The sequence below is a fragment of the Ranitomeya variabilis genome, chromosome 4, assembly GCF_051348905.1.
Source record: "Ranitomeya variabilis isolate aRanVar5 chromosome 4, aRanVar5.hap1, whole genome shotgun sequence".
Classification (NCBI taxonomy): Eukaryota; Metazoa; Chordata; class Amphibia; order Anura; family Dendrobatidae; genus Ranitomeya; species Ranitomeya variabilis.
In genome coordinates, this window is record NC_135235.1 from 376,269,595 (window position 1) to 376,290,224 (window position 20,630).

Here is a 20,630-nt window from a genome sequence, read left to right on the forward strand (position 1 = left end):
TATGTCCTGGCTGAAAGCTCCTGTGCTTTTGAAGAGCCAAGAGTCCAGTAATATGGAGGAACTAGTGAAACAGTTATTGCAGGCAAATGTTCAACAACAGCAGACCAATACGTACGTCCAGCAAGCCCTGGACCAGCAAAACCAGATTCAGCAAGAGCAGTTGAATTTAATAAAGCAGGCTTTGGTTCGACAGCCCCGAGATGAGGGGGATCGTGCACAAAATGTTGCTAGTGCGCGGAAAGCTGTACAAAAGACTCTGCTTAAAATGACTGCTGACGATGATGTGGAAGCGTATCTCACCGTATTTGAACGTATTGCAGAACGTGAGCATTTACCGGTGGACAGATGGGCTGAAGTGGTTGCTCCATTTCTGAGCGGAGATCCACAAAAGGCCTATTACGATCTAAGTGGAGTGGATGCTATGGACCATATATACCAAATTAAAAGGCGAAATCCTGGCGAGGCTGGGAGTAAACACATATGTACGAGCACAGAGGGTACATTTATGGATTTATTTTTGTGGAGCATCAGCCAGCCCGCTCACAAATGCATGATCTCATCCATCTAGTAAAAAAATGGCTGCAACCAGAGACTTTGACATCCGCACAGATGGTGGAACGTGTTGTTCTAGACAAGTACCTGCGGTCCTTACCCGCTAAGATGCAGAGGTGGGTTGGACAGGGTGACCCATCTACAGCCGACCAGTTGGTGAATATGGTCGAACGCTACAATGCTTCTGAAAGCCTACTCCAAGGGACGTTATCACCTCGCTGGGCTCCCAAGAAATCGCCAGAAAATCCTGCGAAACCTACTTCGTCTTCAAAAGAAGAGAATGTTGCAATGAAGGCTAGCAGACCCATAAAGGACTATGTGGGCGGTACGGTCTCACAGCAAGCCAGCAGACCCTATCTGGGGTCTCCGGCGAGGAGGCAAGGACCTATACAGTGTTGGCGATGTCGCGGGCTTGGCCATGTAGCAGCTAACTGCCCAATGACTACAGAGCCAATGGACTGTAATGCTATGAGGCGACTTTCGTTATATGTACAGTCGGTCTGTGTTGCAGAGGTCCTCACAGGAAATGAACGACATGTGTGTTGCCTTGAGGTCAACGGCCATAGCGTGAATGCCATCTTGGATTCCGGCAGTCAAGTAACTCTGGTACATGCCAGTTTGGTGGACCCTAGAGCCCTAACGAACTTAACCATGGGCATTAGTTGCATCCATGGCGATATAAAAAACTACCCCACTGCCTGGGTCACCCTTGCCACGCCAGTAGGAACCAAAAGACATCAAGCGGCAGTCCTAAAGTCTATGGGACATGACATAATATTAGGGAGAGACTTTCCCTTATTTTGGGACTTGTGGAGCCTTAAAAATGGCATGGACACTCTAGTTGAGGACGGTGCCGTGGGGCTAGCCCCAGAGCCATTGCAGCAAGATGAAGGGGAGCCCATCTCAGAGGAAACTCCCAGATCTGTAGACTCTCCTCTGGCTGTATATGCAGGCGAGGCAGATGAACTAGAGGAAGCTATAAAAATGCCAGGTCTTGAGGTGGCCCGTGGTAAGTTCGGGACCGCTCAGCACCAAGATCCTACTCTGGCAAGGGCATGGGAAAATGTAAAGGTCTCTGAGGGAAGACCATTGTACCCAGGGGCTCAAAATGAGTTCCCACATGTGGCGGTGCAACAGGATATGCTGTATCACATAGACAAAGTACGAGGAGTGGTGGTAGAGCAATTAGTGGTGCCCAAGTCCTTCTGCCAGGTAGTTTTGGAACTGGCCCATAAACATCCCTTGGGGGGACACCTGGCCGGAGAAAAAACAAAGCACCGTATTCTGCAACGTTTCTTTTGGCCGGGTCTAGCGGGAGACGTGACCCAGTATTGTCAGTCCTGTCCTACGTGTCAATTGACCGCACCTATGTCACATTTTAGAAGCCCCCTTGTGCCCTTACCAATAATAGAGGTGCCCTTCGAGAGGATAGCAATGGATATAGTTGGTCCACTAGTTAAATCTGCCAGGGGTCATCAGTACATTTTGGTAGTACTAGATTATGCCACTCGTTACCCTGAAGCAGTACCCCTGCGGAATGCCAATGCGGAAGCAATTTCAAAGGAGCTTGTTAATGTTTTCTCGCACCGGCATTCCGAAGGAAATACTAATGGATCAGGGGACCCCCTTTATGTCTCGTATACTTAACCCCTTTCTGCCATTGGACGTACTATTCCGTCCATGTGGGGTGGGCCCTACTTCCCAAGGACGGAATAGTACGTCCAGCGCGATTGGCCGCGCTCACGGGGGGAGCGCGGCCGATCGTGGCCGGGTGTCAACTGCCTATCGCAGCTGACATCCAGCACTATGTGCCAGGAGCAGTCACGGACCGCCCCCGGCACACCGCGATCAAACATGATCGTGGTGTGCCGGCGGTACAGGGAAGCATCGCGCAGGGAGAGGGCTTCCCTGATACCCCCGGAGCAACGCGATGTGATCACGTTGCTCCGAGGGTCTCCTACCTCCTTCCTCGCTGCAGTTCCCGGATCCAAGATGGCCGCGGCATCCGGGTCCTGCAGGGAGGGAGGTGGCTTACCGAGTGCCTGCTCAGAGCAGGCGCTGGTAAGCCTGCTTTGCTCTAAGTCAGATCGGTGATCTGACAGAGTGCTATGCAAACTGTCAGATCACCGATCTGTGATGTCCCCCCCGGGACAAAGTAAAAAAGTAAAAAAAAAAATTTCCACATGTGTTAAAAAAAAAAAAAAAATTCCTAAATAAATAAATAATAAAAAAAAAGTATTCCCATAAATACATTTCTTTATATAAATAAAAAAAAAACGAAACAATAAAAGTATACATATTTAGTATCTCCGCGTCCGTAACGACCCCACCTATAAAACTATATCACTAGTTAACCCCTTCAGTGAACACCGTAAAAAAAAAAAGAGGCAAAAAACAACTCTTTATTCTCATACCGCCAAACAAAAAGTGGAATAACATGCGATCAAAAGACGGATATAACCATGGTACCGCTGAAAACATCATCTTGTCCCGCAAAAAACGAGCCACCAAACACCATCATCAGCGAAAAAATAAAAAAGTTATAGTCCTCAGAATAAAGCGATGCCAAAATAATTATTTTTTCTATAAAATAGCTTTTATCGTATAAAAGCGCCAAAACATAAAAAAATGATATAAATGAGGTATCGCTGTAATCGTACTGACCCGAAGAATAAAACTGCCTTATCAATTTTACCAAACACGGAACGGTATAAACGCCTCCCCCAAAAGAAATTCATGAATAGCTGGTTTTTGGTCATTCTGATCACAAAAATCGGAATAAAAAGCGATCCAAAAATCTCCCGTGCCCGAACATGTTACCAATAAAAACGACAACTCGTCCCGCAAAAAACAAGACCTCACATGACTCTGTGGACTCAAATATGGAAAAATTATAGCTCTCAAAATGTGGTAACGCAAAAAATATTTTTTGCAATAAAAAGCGTCTTTCAGTGTGTGACGACTGCCAATCATAAAAATCCGCTAAAAAACCCGCTATAAAAGTAAATCAAACCCCCCTTCATCACCCGCTTAGTTAGGGAAAAATTAAAAGAATTTAAAAAATTTATTTATTTCCATTTTCCCATTAGGGTTAGGGCTAGGGTTAGGGCTAGGGTTAGGGTTAGGGCTAGGGATAGGGCTAGGGTTAGGGCTAGGGTTGAGGCTAGGGTTGGGGCTAGGGTTAAAGCTACATTTAGGGTTGGGGCTAAAGTTAGGGTTAGGGTTTGGATTACATTTACGGTTGGGAATAGGGTTGGGATTAGGGTTAGGGGTGTGTTTGGATTAGGGTTTCAGTTATAATTGGGGGGTTTCCACTGTTTAGGCACATCAGGGGCTCTCCAAACGCGACATGGCGTCCGATCTCAATTCCAGCCAATTCTGCGTTGAAAAAGTAAAACAGTGCTCCTTCCCTTCCAAGCTCTCCCGTGCACCCAAACAGGGGTTTACCCCAACATATGGGGTATCAGCGTACTCGGAACACATTGGAGAACAACTTTTGGGGTCCAATTTCTTCTGCTACCCTTGGGAAAATACAAAACTTGGGGCTAAAAATAATTTTTGTGGAAAAAAAAATAATTTTTTATTTGCATGGCTCTGCGTTATAAACTGTAGTGAAACACTTGTGCGTTCAAAGCTCTCACAACACATCTAGATGAGTTACTTAGGGGGTCTACTTTCCAAAATGGTGTCACTTGTGGGGGGTTTCTACTGTTTAGGTACATTAGGGGCTCTGCAAATGCAATGTGACGCCTGCAGACCATTCCATCGAAGTCTGCATTCCAAATGGCGCTCCTTCCCTTCCGAGCCCTCCTATGCGCCCAAACGGTGGTTCCCCCCACATATGGGGTATCAGCGTACTCAAGACAAATTGGACAACAATTTTTGGGGTCCAATTTCTCCTGTTACCCTTGGGAAAATACAAAACTGGGGGCTAAAATATAATTTTTGGGGGAAATTTTTTTTTATTATTATTTTCACGGCTCTGCGTTATAAACTGTAGTGAAACACTTGGGGGTTCAAAGTTCTCACAACACAACTAGATAAGTTCCTTGGGGGTCTATTTTCCAATAATGGGTCACTTGTGGGGGGTTTCTACTGTTTAGGTACATTAGGGGCTCTGCAAACGCAATGTGACGCCTGCAGACCATTCCATCTAAGTCTGCATTCCAAATGGCGCTCCATCCCTTCTGAGCTCTCCCATGCGCCCAAACGGTGGTTCCCCCCCACATATCAGGTATCAGCGTACTCAGGACAAATTGGACAACAACTTTTGGGGTCCAATTTCTCCTGTTACCCTCGGCAAAATACAAAACTGGGGGCTAAAAAATAATTTTTGTGGGAAAAAATTTTTGTTTTATTTTTACGGCTCTGCATTATAAACTTCTGTGAAGCACTTGGTGGGTCAAAGTGCTCACCACACCTCTAGATAAGTTCCTTAGGGGGTCTACTTTCCAAAATGGTGTCACTTGTGGGGGGGTTTCGATGTTTAGGCACATCAGTGGCTCTCCAAACGCAACATGGCGTCCCATCTCAATTCCTGTCAATTTTGCAGTGAAAAGTCAAACGGCGCTCCTTCCCTTCCGAGCTCTCCCATGTGCCCAAACAGTGGTTTACCCCAACATATGGGGTATCAGCGTACTCAGGACAAATTGTACAACAACTTTTGGGGTCCAATTTCTTCTCTTACCCTTGGGAAAATAAAAAATTGGGGGCGAAAAGATAATTTTTGTGAAAAAATATGATTTTTTTATTTTTACGGTTCTGCATTATAAGCTTCTGTGATGCACTTGGTGGGTCAAAGTGCTCACCACACCTCTAGATAAGTTCCTTAGGGGGTCTAATTTCCAAAATGGTGTCACTTGTGGGGGGTTTCAATGTTTAGGCACATCAGTGGCTCTCCAAACGCAACATGGCGTCCCATCTCAATTCCAGTCAATTTTGCATTGAAGAGTCAAATGGCGCTCCTTCGCTTCCGAGCTCTGTCATGCGCCCAAACAGTGGTTTACCCCCACATATGGGGTATCGGCGTACTCAGGACAAATTGTACAACATCGTTTGGGGTCCATTTTCTCCTGTTACCCTTGGTAAAATAAAACAAATTGGAGCTGAATAAAGTTTGTGTGAAAAAAAGTTAAATGTTCATTTTTATTTAAACATTCCAAAAATTCCTGTGAAACACCTGAAGGGTTAATAAACTTTTTGAATGTGGTTTTGAGCACCTTGAGGGTTGCAGTTTTTAGAATGGTGAAACACTTGGGTATTTTCTATCATATAGACCCCTCAAAATGACTTCAAATGAGATGTGGTCCCTAAAAAAAAATGGTGTTGTAAAAATGAGAAATTGCTGGTCAACTTTTAACCCTTATAACTCCCTAACAAAAAAAAAATTTTGGTTCCAAAATGGTGCTGATGTAAAGTAGACATGTGGGAAATGTTACTTATTAAGTATTTTGTGTGACATATCACTGTGATTTAATTGCATAAAAATTCAAAGTTGGAAAATTGCAAAATTTTCAAAATTTTGCCAAATTTCCATTTTTTTCACAAATAAACGCAGGTAATATCAAAGAAATTTTACCACTATCATGAAGTACAATATGTCATGAGAAAACAGTGTCAGAATCACCAGGATCCGTTGAAGCATTCCAGAGTTATAACCTCATAAAGGGACAGTGGTCAGAATTGTAAAAATTGGCCTGGTCATTAACGTGCAAACCACCCTTGGGGGTGAAGGGGTTAAAGACTTATGTAAACTACTAAAAATCTCCCACTTGCGTACTTCAGTATATCACCCTCAGATTGGTGGAGCGATTTAATAAAACCCTGAAGGGAATGTTGAAAAGGGTGGTAGATAAGGACGGGAGGGATTGGGATGCTCTCCTACCATATCTCTTGTTCGCTATACGTGAAGTACCCTAATCCTCCACAGGCTTTTCGCCTTTTGAGTTAGTTTATGGGCGATGTCCTAGAGGCCTGTTAGATATTGCTAAAGAGACTTGGGAACAAGAGGTGACTCCTTATCGTAGTGTAATTGAACACGTAATGCTTATGCAAATAGAATCGAGGCAGTCATGCCAATAGTTAAGGAATGTTTAGAACGTGCACAACATGCCCAAAGCACGGTATACAACCGAGCGGCTAGAACACAAGTCTTTCAACCCAGAGACAGGGTGTTAGTATTAGTACCTACTGTAGAAAATAAATTTCTTGCGAAGTGGCAGGGCCCATACGAGGTGTTGGACAGAATAGGTGAAGTGAATTATAAGATACATCAACCAGACAAGAGAAAAACCGAACAAATCTACCACATAAACTTGCTTAAGGCCTGGGGGACAGGGAGAGTCTAATGGCAGGAGCTGCCCTTGGTGATGGACCTCGAAGGGCACCACCATCTATGGTAAATGACTCCCAGGTAACACTGCCAGAAGTGGGTATTGCAGAGACACTGTCCGAAAGTCAGAAACGAGAGACCAAGGAATTCATACAGAAAAACGCAGAGGTTTTCTCAGAACTTCCTGGCTGTACTCACTTAATTAAACATGACATTGTTACTGATCCACAGGGGCGGGTACGGCTAAAACCATATCGAATTCCGGAGGCTCGGAGACAAGCGATTGCCCAGGAAGTTGAGAAAATGTTAGAGCTTGGAGTCATTGAGGAGTCCCGAAGTGGTTGGGTTAGCCCAATCGTGTTGGTGCCCAAACCCGATGGGACTATTCGATTTTGTAATGATTTTTGGAAATTAAATGAGGTATCGAAATTCGATGCCTACCCGATGCCGAGGGTTGATGAACTTATAGAGAGACTGGGTTCGGCCAGGTACATATCCACTATTGACTTAACAAAAGGTTATTGGCAGATTCCCCTCACGGATTCAGCCAAAGAAAAAACTGCCTTTGTCACGCCCCAGGGACTGTTCCAGTACCGTGATATGCCATTTGGGTTGCATGGTGCCGCAGCCACCTTCCAACGTCTAATGGATATGGTCCTAAAAACTCATGTCCAGTATGCGTCCGCATACTTGGACGATATCATTGTCTTTAGTGATGACTGGGACACACATTTACCAAAAGTACAAGCCGTCTTAGACTCGGTAAAAACTGCTGGGTTGACTGCCAATCCCAAGAAATGTACCTTGGGATTGGAAGAGGCTCGCTATCTGGGATATAGCATAGGGCGAGGAGTCGTAAAGCCACAGACCAATAAGGTGGACGCTATTCGGAATTGGCCACGACCGGTCACCAAAAAACAAGTAGGAGCTTTTTTAGGGATCGTCGGTTATTATAGGCGGTTCATCAAACATTTTGCCACCATCGCGGCCCCTCTCACAGATCTTACCAAGGGGTCAAAATCTATCACAATAAAGTGGAACGCAGAAGCAGAGGAGGCCTTTCAACATTTGAAAATGGTCCTCTGTGACCAACCAGTGTTGGTTGCCCCTGACTTTAAACGGGAGTTTATTGTCCAAACGGACGCCTCTGGTGTTAGCCTCGGTGCAGTGTTGTCACAGGAAGTGAATGGCGAAGAACACCCAGTGGGCTATCTAAGCAGAAAGCTTACGAGGGCAGAAAAGAATTACAGTGTGGTTGAGCGGGAAGCCCTGGCTGTAAAATGGGCCCTATACACCTTACGCTATTATTTGCTAGGTCGCCAATTTAGACTAGTGATGGACCATTCACCCCTAACGTGGATGTCCTGGGCAAAAGAGGGCAATGCGAGGGTGACACGCTGGTTCTTAGCATTGCAACCTTTTAAATTTTCCGTTGAGCACAGGGCAGGCGCAGCACACGGGAATGCAGATGCGTTGTCTAGAACGCACTGCTTAGTGACTCGTCGTGTCCGACCCTACGGGCTCGAACAGAGGAAGGGGGTGTGTGAGGTACCAAGGGGAGAAGTACTAGAAAACAGATATGTTTCTCCCCGTTTCATTTCATATGTCTCCCAGTATTGATTGTGAAGCTGTTTATTTCACTGTAATCCGGTCCTGGTTTATTTAGTGATCAGCGTGTAAAGGACTGGTGCTTCCCCTCCACACATGCAGTCCAGGTTTTGGTCTCCTGACTGCTTCAGCTGATATAATCAGGAGTTGCTGGGATCTCACTCTCTCATCTGCTGGTCTGGGAAGCTGACACAGTAAGAGTGCATGAACTTCTTTGTTGTTGTGTAGGTTTATTTTGTAGTTAGAACCTTATTGTTAGTTAGTGGCCAGACGGCCTTAGAGATATTATTTCATGTTTTGTATGACAAGTGTGCACAATAAATACGCCTGGCACATATCTATGTGGAACTCACCAGCCTGCTATTGTCCATTGTGACTCCATAGCCACCTGCTTGAGCCAAAGCAAAGATTCCTGCTGAGCTATATTCCCACAATATATATATATATATATATATATATATATATATATATATATATATATATATATATATATATATATATATATATTTTATCTCACAATTTTTCAAATAGTCTTTTATTAACATGGATTTTTTATTCTTTCTACAGCATTGAAGGCAATATAAGCGCCCAAACGCCACTGGCCCATGAAGGCAACAGCATGGAGCACAGTCTTGGAGAGGAGGTCGAGGACTTTCCATTGTGCTCCTCACCAGATCCTCCGGGGGCCTTGCCTTCATCTGCTACGTCTGAAGCTGGTACGGCATCCTCCTGTGCTGATGGCAGTTCGTCCTCTGTGTTGGAACTGGCGTCGATGTCTACTAATGCTGGTCCTGCCTCTGGCGCTGCATCAAGCTCTGCTGGTGGCGTGTCAAGGCCCACTGGGATGGGAGCTGGTTCTCCCAGTCCCATGACATTGAGAAGGGCGGCACCTAAGAAGGGAAAAAAGTTTGAGGCTTCGACTAGTGTGATTGAACAACTCACTAGTCAAACCCTCAATCTGATCAACAATTCTTCTCAGCAAGATGAGCTTGACAAATTTGGCTCATTGATAGCCGACCACTTAAGGTCAATGCCATGGGACAGGCAGAACATCTATATGTCAGCAGCCAATGTTCGTTTAATGGCTGTTGACGTCCCATCCCCTATACACCCGTCACCAGCCATAATAATGGGGATTATGAATTTAATCCCCAAAGTGTGTCTCCACCACCACCAGCAGCTGCATCACAGCGTTTTGGGCAGGCGGCAGCATACAGGCTCGATGCTGCTGAAGCCTACAATTATGGCCGCCCACCAGCACCTCCAACAACTGGCCATCTTGCAATGTCCCAGAATAGTAGCATGTCCTCACAAGACCTGTTTCCGGGGTATGGGTACGAGCCGGAGTACCAGCAGTTTTGAGGATTTCTGTCACCACCAACCAGCCCGGCCGTCCCAACAACCCCCCCGTCCTGTTGACAGGTTGTTATAACGTCCATTCTTGATGTAGATGTTTGGACAATGTTTGTCCTAATGTTTTACTATATACAGGTCCTTCTCAAAAAATTAGCATATAGTGTTAAATTTCATTATTTACCATAATGTAATGATTACAATTAAACTTTCATATACTATAGATTCATTATCCACCAACAGAAATTTGTCAGGTCTTTTATTGTTTTAATACTGATGATTTTGGCATACAACTCCTGATAACCCAAAAAACCTGTCTCAATAAATTAGCATATCAAGAAAAGGTTCTCTAAATGACCTATTACCCTAATCTTCTGAATCAACTAATTAACTCTAAACACATGCAAAAGATACCTGAGGCTTTTAAAAACTCCCTGCCTGGTTCATTACTCAAAACCCCCATCATGGGTAAGACTAGCGACCTGACAGATGTCAAGAAGGCCATCATTGACACCCTCAAGCAAGAGGGTAAGACCCAGAAAGAAATTTCTCAACAAATAGGCTGTTCCCAGAGTGCTGTATCAAGGCACCTCAATGGTAAGTCTGTTGGAAGGAAACAATGTGGCAGAAAACGCTGTACAACGAGAAGAGGTGACCAGAACCTGAGGAAGCAGTGGACTGAGTCTGGTGTGGAAACATCCAGAGCCACCGTGCACAGGCGTGTGCAGGAAATGGGCTACAGGTGCCGCATTCCCCAGGTAAAGCCACTTTTGAACCATAAACAGCGGCAGAAGCGCCTGACCTGGGCTACAGAGAAGCAGCACTGGACTGTTGCTAAGTGGTCCCAAGTACTTTTTTCTGATGAAAGCAAATTTTGCATGTCATTCGGAAATCAAGGTGCCAGAGTCTGGAGGAAGACTGGGGAGAAGGAAATGCCAAAATGCCTGAAGTCCAGTGTCAAGTACCCACAGTCAGTGATGGTGTGGGGTGCCATGTCAGCTGCTGGTGTTGGTCCACTGTGTTTCATCAAGGGCAGGGTCAATGCAGCTAGCTATCAGGAGATTTTGGAGCACTTCATGCTTCCCTCGGCTGAAATGCTTTATGGAGATGAAGATTTCATTTTTCAGCACGACCTGGCACCTGCTCACAGTGCCAAAACCACTGGTAAATGGTTTACTGACCATGGTATTACTGTGCTCAATTGGCCTGCCAACTCTCCTGACCTGAACCCCATAGAGAATCTGTGGGATATTGTGAAGAGAAAGTTGAGAGACGCAAGACCCAACACTCTGGATGAGCTTAAGGCCGCTATTGAAGCATCCTGGGCCTCCATAACATCTCAGCAGTGTCACAGGCTGATTGCCTCCATGCCACGCCGCATTGAAGCAGTCATTTCTGCCAAAGGATTCCCGACCAAGTATTGAGTGCATAACTGAACATTATTATTTGATGTTTTTTTTGTTTGGTATTAAAAAACACTTTTATTTGATTGGTCGGGTGAAATATGCTAATTTATTGAGACAGGTTTTTTGGGTTATCAGGAGTTGTATGCCAAAATCATCAGTATTAAAACAATAAAAGACCTGACAAATTTCAGTTGGTGGATAATGAATCTATAGTATATGAAAGTTTAATTGTAATCATTACATTATGGTAAATAATGAAATTTAACACTATATGCTAATTTTTTGAGAAGGACCTGTAAGTCTTGCTGAGGCTTTTGGTATATATGTTTCTTACATATAGAATGTTTATAAAAAAAAATTTGTTTTGGAAAAATGTGTCTGTGGTCATTTTTTTTTTTTAAAAAAGGAGTATATGCTTAACCCTCCGTCAGGGGCAATATGTTTCATAACGAGTTTAGGGGCATTGCGCCTGTCCGGCACAGGCTAGAAAATTGGCTATATTTTCCTTTTTTTTAAATTTCAATGCTCTAAAAGTGATCAGTTACCTTAATAGGAATGTAATAAATGAGAATACATATAATCAGGTGTAAAAAAAAATGTTTAATAACCAGAAAAGTAATATGTTTCTATGTCTTGTGCATCCTCCTCACTCTCTCCATCTTGACCTGTATCAGACACATCTGGACATTCTTCCACATCATCTTCTGAAGCAATGTCACTTTCTTCCCCTAAATCTTCTAGCTGTAAGGAGTCTGTCTCATCATCAATCAGTATATTTTGCACTTGCTCAACATGAAGGGCATTGGACAAGTCAAATATTCTCCTCGCCATTTCAGAAGAAAAGCTGAAGCAAGAGAGAGAATGTGTTAGGGCTAGTGTTGAGTGATACCGTCCGATACTTGAAAGTATCGGTATCGGAAAGTATCGGCCGATACCGGCAAAATATCGGATCCAATCCGATACCGATACCCGATACCAATACAAGTCAATGGGACTCATGTATCGGACGGTATTCCTGATGGTTCCCAGGGTCTGAAGGAGAGGAAACTCTCCTTCAGGCCCTGGGAACCATATAAATGTGTAAAAGAAAGAATTAAAATAAAAAATATCGCTATACTCACCTGTCCGACGCAGCCGGGACTTCAGCGAGGGAACCGGCAGCGTTGTTTGTTTAAAATTCGCGCTATTACTTGGTTACGTGAATTCCCGGCTTGTGATTGGTCAGGTCGGCCATGTTGCCGGGACGCGGACCAATCACAGCAAGCCGTGACGAAATTACGTCACGGCTTGCTGTGATTGGTCCGCGTCCCGGCAATATGGCCGCCCTGACCAATCACAAGCCGTGACGTCACGGGAGGCTGGACACGCGCTCATTTTAAAATGGGCGCGTGTCCAGCCTCCCGTGACGTCACGGCTTGTGATTGGTTGCGCCGCGGTCAACCAATCACAAGCAGGGAGGCTGGACGCGCTCATTTTAAAATGGGCGCGTGTCCAGCCTCCCGTGACGTCACGGCTTGTGATTGGTTGCGCCGCGGTCAACCAATCACAAGCCGGGAGGCTGGACGCGCTCATTTTAAAATGGGCGCGTGTCCAGCCTCCCGTGACGTCACGGCTTGTGATTGGTCAGGGCGGCCATATTGCCGGGACGCGGACCAATCACAGCAAGCCGTGACGTAATTTCGTCACGGCTTGCTGTGATTGGTCCGCGTCCCGGCAACATGGCCGACCTGACCAATCACAAGCCGGGAATTCACGTAACCAAGTAATAGCGCGAATTTTAAACAAACAACGCTGCCGGTTCCCTCGCTGAAGTCCCGGCTGCGTCGGACAGGTGAGTATAGCGATATTTTTTATTTTAATTCTCTCTTTTACACATTTTAACATTAATGTTGTTGCGATACCCGATATCCGATACCACAAGAGTATCGGAATCCCGGTATCGGAATTCCGATACAGCAAGTATCGGCCGATACCCGATACTTGCAGCATCGGAATGCTCAACACTAGTTAGGGCACAATGTGCCTGAGAAGCACAATCTTATTTCTAACAAAACCTTTTATGACAAATCCACAAATTTAGCATTAGCTATTCATAAAACAAGCTAAAAAACAATTGGGATGAATAAAAACACCAAATTCTAATCGTCAAATGTGTGACGCGTTCAGGGGCAATGAGCCTGAGAAGCCAAAACACTGATATCTGATCTCCTGCAGCTCTGCAGCATAAGAGGCTTCTCAGGTTTCACACAGCCTTTAAAGTTAGGAAGGTACTGGGAGGATGGTGTTTCCCAGACAAACCACTGGAAATAGAGAAATGAAACTAAGTGAGCTGCGCCTGTCAGATCAGTTGCCCCTGACGGAGGGTTAATTACAGTTTGGGTACTGTGGGTATTGGGATCAGAAAAAGTGTCAGTCACAAAGAGTCAAAAACTCATGGAGACATGATTTTGAATTTAAATAAAATAAATTTTTTATTAACCTTTTTTTTGGTTTCAATTGTTCAAGAAAAACGGGCTTTGATTGCTTGGGGTTAGGCATCAGATCTCTGCTGTACAGGCTGCTCAACACCGGCACAGGAGTATTGCCAGTGCACGGCACCTTCAGGACTCATGAAGTAGTCAGTGAATGTATCTCGCACACGCACACCCGAGTTGGATTGCCTTCCTTGACCAAAGTTGTCAACTGCAATTAATTCAGACAGCTGTGACTCCTCATCTACATCTGTGCTGTATTCATGAGTGTAGTTGTGGAGTACACAGCATGCCTTAATTACAGTGTCAATGGTCTCCGGATCTAACTGCATGGCAGTGTGAAAGATCCTCCACTGACTTCACATGATTCCGAAGGTGCATTCCACATATCTTCGTGCATGGCTTAGCCGATAATTAAAAATCCTCCGCTAGTCATCCAGTGCCCTTTGTGGGTATGGGCGCAGCAGGTTGGTCTTTAAGGAAAATGCCTCATCAGATACCATCACAAAGGGAACTGGATGTGTGGAACCCGGCAAAGGTCTTGGGGCTGGGATTGCCCCGCCATCTCTAAGAATTTGCAGTCCAATCTGTGATGATTGCAACACCCGAGAGTCCCCAGAACTGCCATAAGCACCAACGTCGATGGCAACAAATATGTACTGTGCTTCAGGCACCACCATCAGGACTAGAGAAAAATACTTCTTATAATTAAAGAAGCGTGATCCTGATCGTGGTGGCTTCTACACTCTTACATGTTTGCCATCGACAGCACCTATGCAGTTGGGGAAATTGGCCACAGTTTGAAAGCCTGCTGCGACCTGCAGCCAAGTGTCCTCGGTTGAGGAAGGCATCACGATGGGCTGCAACTTCTGCCAGATGACGGTACATGTGCACCTCACAATTTTAAAGATGGTGGATTTACCAACCCTAAATTGGAGGTGCAGTGATGTGCAGCTCTCTTCTGTGGCCAAAAACCTAAAAAGAAAAAAAAAAATTAGAAAAGAGAATAAAATAAGATATGTGAGCCAAGGTTAGAATAGTACGTTTGAAATTTATACAGAAACACATATGGTCTTTTGAAAAAATATGATTCAAGCAATGAGTGAACGTTTTTAGGTGCACTGTATCTGGCAGTATTATGGGGCCACTGTGGCAGCATTATGGGGGCAATGTGTCTGGCAGTATGGGGGCACTATATCTGACAGTTTTACGGGGCACTGAGGCAGCATTATGGGGCAATGTGTCTGGCAGTATGGGGGCACTATATCTGGCAGTGTTATGGGGCACTGTGGCAGTATTATGGGGCCACTGTGGCAGCATTATGGGGGCACTGTATCTGGCAGTATTATGGGGCCACTGTGGCAGCATTATGGGGGAAATGTGTCTGGCAGTATGGGGCACTGTATCTGGCAGTATTATGGGGCACTGTGGGAGTAATATGGAGCCACTGTGGCAGCATTATGGGGGCAATGTGTCTGGCAGTATGGGGGCACTGTATCTGGCAGTATTATGGGCCACTGTGGCAGCATTATGGGGGCAATGTGTCTGGCAGTATGGGTGCACTGTATCTGTCAGTATTATGGGGCACTGTGGCAGTATTTTGGGGCCTCTGTGGCAGAATTATGGGGGCAATGTGTCTAGCAGTATTGGGGCACTGTATCTGGCAGTATTATGGGGCACTGTGGCAGTATTATGGGGCCACTGTGGCAGCATTATGGGGCAATGTGTCTGGCAGTATGGGTGCACTGTATCTGGCAGTATTATGGGGCACTGTGGCAGTATTATGGGGCCATTGTGGCAGCATTATGGGGGCAATGTGTCTGGCAGTATTGGGGCATTGTGGCAGTATTATGGGGCCACTGTGGCAGCATTATGGGGCAATGTGTCTGGCAGTATGGGTGCACTGTATCTGGCAGTATTATGGGGCACTGTGGCAGTATTATGGGGCCACTGTGGCAGCATTATGGGGACAATGTGTCTGGCAGTATTGGGGCATTGTGGCAGTATTATGGGGCCACTGTGGCAGCATTATGGGGCAATGTGTCTGGCAGTATGGGTGCACTGTATCTGGCAGTGTTATGGGGCACTGTGGCAGTATTATGGGACCACTGTGGCCGCATTATGGGGGCACTGTATCTGACAGTATTATGGGGCCACTGTGGTAGCATTATGGGGGCACTGTGTCTGGCAGTATGTGTTACCAGTAGGTTTATCACACTGATGAAAGTTTGACATCTTAACATAGGATACCACCAACAAAAAATAATGCACACAGATGACAATATACCTTTTTTCCCTAATATATCTTACCTCCATAAATCTTGGTAAAGGAGATGGAAGTGGCCCTTGTCCGCCCACTCCTGAACATTCAGATGCATCCACATTCTTTTCAGTGTTCTCCTCCTGCTCCTCCTCTGACAGCTCTCCTATGGGAGAATATAGACTTTAATACAAAATACAAATATTAAACAGATAAAAAATCTAATGACAGTATGTTACCTGTTCACTGTGGTGGTGCAACAGAATCAGTAATGTAAGCAGCAAAATCTTGGCTGAGACGTCGCTGGGGCTGCACTTGTGTCATCTTGAATACAACAAGAAAACAAAATGGAGAAGAGGGATTGGACTAGGAAATTTTCTCATAGGAGCTTCTTTTTTTTTTAACCCAACTTTATTTGTGCTCAAAAATGCTAAAAAAAACGCTTAGAAAAAACGCATCAAAAATGTATCAAATCCACATGCGCTTTTCCTGGGAAGGATGTGCGGCTTTGATTAGGAAAAATCTGCTTGTATTCTGCAATGTGGGCACATAGCCTAAAAGTGCAGAGTGGGCGCAGAAGACAGTACAGAAGGTTAGCACCTTATTACAGCGACTCTCCCCTTCGGTGATTAATGACCTTGCACCTGGGGCGAAACAGGCAGAGAGATGCGTATCCGTAGCGGAGTTGTATATGGGGAGTGCAGATGCAGCACCCCAGAGTCCTGGTCATTGCAGTAATGTCATTCTTCCACCAGGGGGAGTGATATTACGTCTGAAGGCAATAAAGGAGATCTTCTTGCAAGGTATCACAAACCATACACCACACTTCACACTCCAGTCCACCAAGGAGAGCCTTGCTCCTATCTACTAGGGCACTCCTCACAATTAGGTAAAACTGGTGGGCTGGATAGAGAGTTAGTCAGACGCTGACTGGGCTTCACCCAGGCAGTTCCTGTCAGGCAGACAGAAGGGAAGGAGGAACATCACAGCTGCAGACAGAGAGGTCCCTGACAGGGGTGGGATCCTGTCAGAGGCCTAGACAGAAGGCCACGGAGCTGCGCCTACCCCACGTGCAGCAGCATCCTAAGGAAGGACATGAAAGAGAATTGTATTGTAGCGGGTGAGAAACTAAATCATAGCACAAGGAGAGGAATCCAGAGGGAGTTCCGCCCTGCAAAAGGCTGCCTCCTTCTGAGGTGCAGAATCCGGTAGCCGGAACACCGAGGGAGCTATCATTTCCAAGCCTTGCTTCAGAGACCAGCAGGACAGTCAATTCCACATTGGCTGCCCGACCATATACCCAGGAGGCACGGTGGCAACTTGTGGGGGCTGGGGTGTCGTAGGGTCCCTGTAAAAAGCCTCAGGCCATCAGTCATATGGGTTTGTCCTATCCATACCATCTGGAGGACAGAGAGGAAGACATAACATCTAGAACATCTACAACAGTTGTGAGGACCTTACCGAGAAGCTCAGCAGGGAGGTACTACAACACACAGGCGCTAGAGGAAGGCTAGTGATTTCCACCTGGATAAGGGGAGTCTGGGTTTGCCTTCAGACCGGCTGGACTCTGCCTGCCCTGAGATCTGGTGCCCTGGACTGTGGATGCTGAAGCCTTCCGTAAAGGTAAAGAGACTGCAACCTTGTGTCCTTATTATTCACTGCGCCTTACATCATCCACCATCTACACTCTGGGAAGCCCTGGGGATACACTTCACCTGTGGGAAGGTATACCATCTTGCTGCCATCACATCACTCCAGCGGACCCCTAAGCAGCATCGGTCACCCTGACCGAATACCACAGGTGGCGTCACGAACATTATCCCATAAAAACTCTTCCTTTTATTGGACTCCCCTCAAAGGGCCACGGACCCGGTCAGGCCACCGTGACATCCCCCGAACTGAAGGACCCGGTACCGAGTACCCCATTGCCCTTACGTGGGGGCGCTCCACAGAGAACCTGTCAGAGATGGCCTGACCCGGGCCCTTGCCTAGTAAGCACGAGAGTAATGCAGGGAAAGAAATGGAATATTGCCTTGCAAAGTCTGTAGTAAAGAATGTGAAATCTGTGGATGTGCTGCATAATAGAATAAGTAAAAGAGTTATTGTTGAAGTTGAATCAGACTGTGCCTCAGTTTCTTCTAATGTACATGGAACAAACAACTCCCAGCTGAGAGAAGCACCAGAAGGATCTGGACCTGAGGATACAGGTATGCTGATTGATGGACAGCGTCTTTATGTAGGGGGAGGCCAGGACACAAATGCCCAGGTGTCCTCGGCCATGACTACAGTCCTGGCCAAATCCTACACTTGGCGTAGTCAGCAGGATCTCACTGCCCCATATGACAGTGAAACCGATGCGGAGAAAAAGAGAGAAAAGACTGAACTGAATGTGACCAAAGCTGAGACTTCAGGAGCAGCGAATGCCCTGGAGGTGACGAGAAACCTGGATGTGACTACAAATTTACAGAGGACTGTTATGACTAAGATGGCAGTTGTGGAGATGGTGGTGGATGGCGACAAAGAAGAAGCCAACAGTAAGGACCCCACATCTCGTGGGCGTAACAGAGTGAAGTTGTGCCAAAATCCACATGCCCATATGCCGCAGTCTGCCCTTGGTGGGTGTGTATGAAGAAAAGAAGACCTCGCCCTTCCCTACAGAATTCCAGCAAATGGAGGTGTGTTGTGAATTTACCTTTTGGCTCCCTCTAGTGGCTACTAGTGATTTTACTCTGGGTATGTCTTTCATCCCTTGTATGCTCACCTGGGTCGTTAGGTCAGGGGTGTTGCTATATAAGCTCCCTGGACCTTCAGTTCAATGCCTGGCAACGTTGATATCAGAGCTAATCTGTAGTGCTCTTGTCTACTGATCCTGGTTCCTGCTTGATTAAGCTAAGTCTGCTTTCTTGCTTTTTTGCTATTTGTTTTTGTTTGCATTTTTGTCCAGCTTGTACATAATCTGTATCCTATCCTTGCTGGAAGCTCTAGGGAGGCTGGAGTTCTCCCCCCGGGCCGTTAGACGGTTCGGGGGTTCTTGAATCTCCAGTGTGGATTTTTGTTAGGGTTTTCGTTGGCCATATAAGTTATCTTACTACATTCTGCTATTAGTAAGTGGGCCTCTCTTTGCTAAACCTAGTTCATCTCTGTGTTTGTCATTTCCTCTTACCTCACCGTTATTATTTGTGGGGGGCTTGTATCCTGCTTTTGGGGTCTATTCTCTGGAGGCAAGAGAGGTCTTTGTTTTCCTCTTCTAGGGGTAGTTAGTCCTCCGGCTGGCGCGAGACATCTAGCGACCAACGTAGGCATGTTCCCCGGCTACTTCTAGTGTTGGCGTAAGGAGTAGATATATGGTCAACCCAGTTACCACTGCCCTATGAGCTGGATTTTTGTACTTCGCAGACTTGCTGATATCTCTGAGACCCTCGCCATTGGGGTCATAACAGTTTGCCAGGCCAGTATTAAATGTTAAATGCATTGCAGAAGCGGGATTATAAGAAAGAAAGTTCTGAGTTTTTTTTTCTCTCTCTCATTTTTTTTTTTCTTTTCCCCTTTACCTCTGAGTGGCTTGTGTTTGCTGCAGACATGAATGTCCAGACCTTGATTACAAGTGTGGACCAGCTTGCTGCTCGTGTGCAGGGCATACAAGATTATGTTATCAGAAATCCTATGTCAGAACCTAAGATACCGATTCCTGAACCGTTTTCCGGAGACCGATTTAAATTTAGAAATTTCAGGAATAATTGTAAATTGTTTTTGTCCCTGAGACCCTGTTCATCTGGAGACTCCGCTCAGCAAGTAAAAATTGTTATTTCTTTTTTACGGGGCGACCCTCAGGATTGGGCTTTCTCGCTGGCGCCAGGAGATCCGGCATTAGCTGACATTGATGCGTTTTTTCTGGCGCTCGGTTTGCTTTATGAGGAACCCAATCTTGAGATTCAGGCAGAAAAAGCCTTGCTGGCGATGTCTCAGGGCCAGGACGAGGCTGAAGTGTATTGCCAAAAATTTCGGAAATGGTCCGTGCTGACCCAATGGAACGAGTGTGCATTGGCTGCAAATTTTAGAAATGGCCTTTCTGAAACCATTAAGAATGTGATGGTGGGTTTTCCCATTCCCACAGGTCTGAATGATTCTATGGCCCTGGCTATTCAAATCGACCGGCGGTTGCGGGAGCGCAAAACCGCAAATTCCCTCATGGTGTTGTCTGAACAGGCACCCGATTTAATGCAATGTGATAGAATCCTGACTAGAAATGAGCGGAAAATTCATAGACGCCAGAATGGCTTGTGTTACTACTGTGGTGATTCTACACATGTTATCTCAGCATGCTCTAAACGTCTTACTAAGGTTGTTAGTCTGGTCGCCATTGGTAATTTTCAACCTAAATTTATTCTATCTGTAACTTTGATTTGCTCACTGTCATCGTATCCTGTTATGGCGTTTGTGGACTCAGGTGCGGCCCTGAGCCTTATGGATCTGTCATTTGCCAAGCGCTGCGGATTTGTTCTTGAGCCATTGGAAAATCCTATCCCTCTTAGGGGTATTGATTCTACGCCATTGGCAAAAAATAAACCGCAGTTTTGGACACAGGTTACCATGTGCATGACTCCCGAACATCGGGAGGTAATACGTTTTCTTGTTCTGCATAAAATGCA

General features: G+C 45.7%; 1 protein-coding gene across 2 annotated transcripts in view; it reads right to left on the bottom strand.

The window, feature by feature from the left end:
- Positions 1 to 11,688: 11,688 nt before the first annotated feature.
- Positions 11,689 to 20,630, bottom strand: part of PLAU (plasminogen activator, urokinase) — a 246,380-nt gene continuing 237,438 nt past the window's right edge. Inside the window, exon 13 of one of the 2 annotated variants that reach the window (XM_077250776.1) lies at positions 11,689 to 12,094. In XM_077250776.1, coding sequence (XP_077106891.1) covers positions 11,851 to 12,094 — 244 coding nt within the window. In that variant the 3' untranslated portion in view covers positions 11,689 to 11,850. The remainder of the gene's footprint in view (positions 12,095 to 20,630) is intronic. The other variant, XM_077250777.1, reaches the window with a different exon arrangement.